The sequence below is a fragment of the Polyodon spathula genome, chromosome 5 (genome assembly GCF_017654505.1).
Source record: "Polyodon spathula isolate WHYD16114869_AA chromosome 5, ASM1765450v1, whole genome shotgun sequence".
Taxonomy (NCBI): Eukaryota; Metazoa; Chordata; class Actinopteri; order Acipenseriformes; family Polyodontidae; genus Polyodon; species Polyodon spathula.
The window spans coordinates 31119092-31123216 of NC_054538.1; the positions used below are offsets into that span (position 1 = coordinate 31119092).

At 40.3% G+C, this 4125-nt stretch overlaps 1 protein-coding gene across 1 annotated transcript in view; it reads left to right on the top strand.

Annotated features, from left to right (window-relative positions):
- Positions 1-4125, top strand: part of LOC121315836 (F-box only protein 30-like) — a 7257-nt gene extending 3132 nt beyond the window's left edge. Inside the window, exons 2-3 of the mRNA XM_041250315.1 lie at positions 1143-3262; positions 3768-4125. Coding sequence (XP_041106249.1) covers positions 1160-3262; positions 3768-3971 — 2307 coding nt within the window. The 5' untranslated portion in view covers positions 1143-1159 and the 3' untranslated portion in view covers positions 3972-4125. The remainder of the gene's footprint in view (positions 1-1142; positions 3263-3767) is intronic.

Below are 4125 nucleotides of genomic sequence, written 5' to 3' on the forward strand. Positions count from 1 at the left end.
CCAGGGCTCACTCATTTTAAGTTTAATAAAACCGAAGTTGGAGAGGAGAAACGGCCCCTACGCATTACGTCGTCTAACCTGTAACCTATCAAAATACATGCATACCCATGTAACTGTCTTGCATTTGATTCATTCACATTCCTCCACCTCCCTGTCTCCGCCAGGAACTTGTCCTAATTACAGTCACTATGAGGGGTCTCCTGCTTCGTCCAAACGGCCAGGTAGTGGTCTCTCAAACCAAGCAGTTTTGATGCTAAATAGTTTTCCTGTCAACCTTCACATACCTCACCTTCTTTGCATTTGCATTATCATAAATAAAATCTTTAAAGTCATATTCTGTGTAGGGGATGGGGGTTGTCCTAAAACTACTGAATTGCAAGATCATGAATATTTAAACTGAAATATTCGAGTAACCAGGATGATTTGTGATATATATATATATATCTAGAGAACCATTTATTCAGTTGTGTTGAAACTTGGTCAGGACATTCTCTTTGCCATATACTATCGACAGTATCAGAATCTAGTAAGATACTGAGTAACCTGTCTGTCCTTATATCTGACTTATTTATTTACAGTGATTGTATGTTATGTAGACCTACTTTTTAATGATACCAATAACTCTAATTTTCTGTTTACAGCAGTGGTGGTAATGTATCTAACACTTGTTGTTCAATACCGGAAATCAATCAATCAATATTTATTTTATATAGCATCTTTTCATAGTGGACCACCATCACTTAGTAAGGCTGCCATGTTGGGGTTCTGTGAGGTTTCTGCATGAGAGAGATGGCACACTAAGATATTATCTTCATTTGGTACACACGTGTATGCTGTGAATATCACACTCAGTGGTACAGACCACAGATTATATCTGTGAAGTGCTTTCTCGGTGTTATGCAGTACAGAACCCATTTTGACATCTGTATAAAAAATAAAACAAAATAATAATGTTGTTCATCAGTAAATTGACTGTGATTTGACATTTTTGTAGAAATTGGTTCTGGTTAATAGATAATAATAATAATAATAATACTTGTGTAAATGGCACTAAGGCTAAACAACCATTGAAAGAATATGATTTCAATACAGTAAAATTGGTATCTAACATGGAATTGAATGTGCTTCATTTTATTTTCCAGGGTTGGTGACCCCCAAAATGGAGGAGGGGCATTTACACTGCATGAACTGTGTCAGCCGACGCTGTATGGCTAGACCAGAGACTGGTGTGTCTTGTGACCTAATTGGTTGTCCCTTGGTTTGCGGAGCTGTTTTCCATTCATGTAAAATAGACGAGCATCGTCTTTTGTGCCCTCTTGAAAGAGTGCCTTGTTTGAACAGTGGTTTTGGATGCCCTTTTATAATCACTCGGAAGAAAATTGCTGAGCATCTTGAAGTTTGCCCAGCCAGTGTGGTCTGCTGTACAATGGAATGGAACCGGTGGCCAGTGAGCTATGCTGATCGAAAATCTTATGAAAACTTTAGCAAGGATGTTGATGATGTAGAACAGCTTGATATGGCTTTAGCACTACAGGACCAGCGAATGCTGCTAGAATCACTTAAAGTGGCAACAATGATGTCAAAAACAGCTAATAAACAGCCTCTTGCTAGTGAAAATATACTTGTGACATCAAGTATACCAGAAGACAAACCTTCAAATGGATTAATTGCAATGGATGAGGAGTCCTATAACGAACTTTATCGAGCTACGGTAGAGACAACCAGAAGCTTGGCTGCAGCCCTGGATATCCTCAGCAGTGCAACAAGTGAAATGGACTTAATCAATGGAAGACTTCTAGAGGATCGGTCTGAAAGGAATGGAGAAGTCCGTTCAGAAAAAGTAAAAGTTTTAGACATGCGGAATGTTGAGATGCAAGACCATGATGAGGAGTTTGACTGTGAACTGGGTGCAGTTGGTGGAATGGATCGTGATACTGTTACAGGAGGTGTGAGTGCGAGGGAGATCTGGGCTGAGCAAAATGGATTCATTGACTTCTTAGAAATAGAGGAGGAAGGTGAAATAAACACAGTTGATTTGAAAGAAAATGTATCCCTTTGTAATGGTTTTCACAATGTAGATGCTTGCCAAGATAACCTGGAACTCGATGAAATGGATTTAGATGCATCTGAATCAAAGCACTCTGAAATAAATGGGTCCTGGGAAATAAGTGGGTCTGAAAGTAAGCCAGCAATGCCTTTTCATTCATTACCTGTTCTAGCACCCCAGCCTTCCAGTGCCCAACCACTATTGCCAGTTCCTGACAGCTTGCAAAATAGTGCACTTCAACACTTGCCTATTGACTTTGGTGACAAAAGGTTGCAGCGCAAATTATATAACCTCCAAGTACTAAGAAGTATGGGCATGTTTACATTTAATGGACGGAGAGGGTTGTTTACTGATACGTTTTTGTTTCGTGCAAAAATGGAAGACAAAGCAGTAGACACATCTGATCTGGAAGTCATAGAGGATCCCATGGGCCTTCATGGAATTGACCTTATCACAGCTGCCTTGTTGTTTTGTCTGGGAGACTCACCAGGTGGCAGAGGAATTTCTGACAGTAGATTTGTCGATGGATATCGCATTGATTTTGGGACCCAGACCTTTTCATTTCCTTCTGCTATCTTAGCTACAAACACCATGGTTGGTGAAATAGCCTCAGCCTCAGCCTGTGATCATGCAAACCCACAGCTTTCGAACCCAAGCCCTTTCCAGACACTTGGGCTGGACCTAGTTCTGGAATGTGTGGCTAGATACCAAACCAAGCAACGATCCATGTTTACTTTTGTTTGCGGGCAGTTGTTCAGAAGAGATGAGTTTTCTTCTCACTTTAAGAATGTGCATGGGGACATTCATGCTGGCTTGAATGGCTGGATGGAGCACAGGTGTCCACTTGCTTATTATGGCTGTACTTACTCCCAGAGAAGGCTCTGTCCCTCAGTGCAAGGTTCAAAAATTATTCACGATCGGCACCTCCGGTCATTTGGAGTCCAGCCTAGTGTGCCCACGCCCCTGTCTGAACCTTTTTTTTTCAAAACTTGTCCCATTGATTCTCAATGTGACCATCTGAGTAATCTTCCTTTTGAAATTCTTCAGCATATTTCTGGATTTCTTGATGGCTTTAGTCTTTGTCAGCTGTCAAAAGTATCTCGGTTGATGAGAGACGTATGTGCCAGTTTGCTTCAGGTCCGTGGAATGGTCATCCTTTTGTGGGAGAAGAGACAGTACCCAAATGGAACTTTTCATTGGAAAATAAAAGACAAGGTGGGTAATCAACCTTCGTATATTGTCCTTGTGTGATTGGCCACCACACAAAAGCTAAATTTGCAGCAAACCAAAGCATGTGGTTTTAAATACATTGGGTGAGTTTAATAGTGAGAATTGTTGAGGTTCAGAGTGGGCTTTACAAAGTAATTTCATATTTATAAGATATATGTAAGCAATACATAATTGTGTTGGTGATGATGACCTTGAAATCTGAACTAAAATGGCTCACTTTTATGGAGACTGTACACTTTGAGTAGACACAGCTGCTTTCTGTGATTTCTCAGTTACATTCTCTTACAGCAAAAATGTACCTTTTTCACTGCTGCATTGTTCAAACAAATACTAGTAACCATTTCCACACACCTGGAAATAGCATGTTCACATGTGGTACAAAGCTGTGCTTTATGATTTTTCTCAGTCAAGTTCCTTTGCAGATGGTGTCCAGTAAAAATGAATGGTTTCTGTATTGATGATTCACTGACTTATCTTTTTTGTTTCCCAGGTGTGGAGATTCAGTACTGCTTTTGGCACGGTGAATGTCTGGAAGTTTGCAAACATCACCAGCATGGCTGACCATCTGAAGAAGTGCAAGTTCAATACTGTGGAGAGGCGGGAGGAGGCAATCCCTTTGCCTTGCATGTGTGTGACAAGGGAACTCACTAAAGAAGGACGATCGCTGCGCTCAGTTCTAAAGCCATTACTATAAAACACAGATCTATTACTCCACAAACCTAGTGTTGAAAGAGTTGAAGCCCTCCACATACTCTCTTTGTAATATGACACTTTACCATTGTACCACAGACAACTTCAACAGCAAATCCACTTTTACTGTATATAAAATAATGTTTTGATATATATAT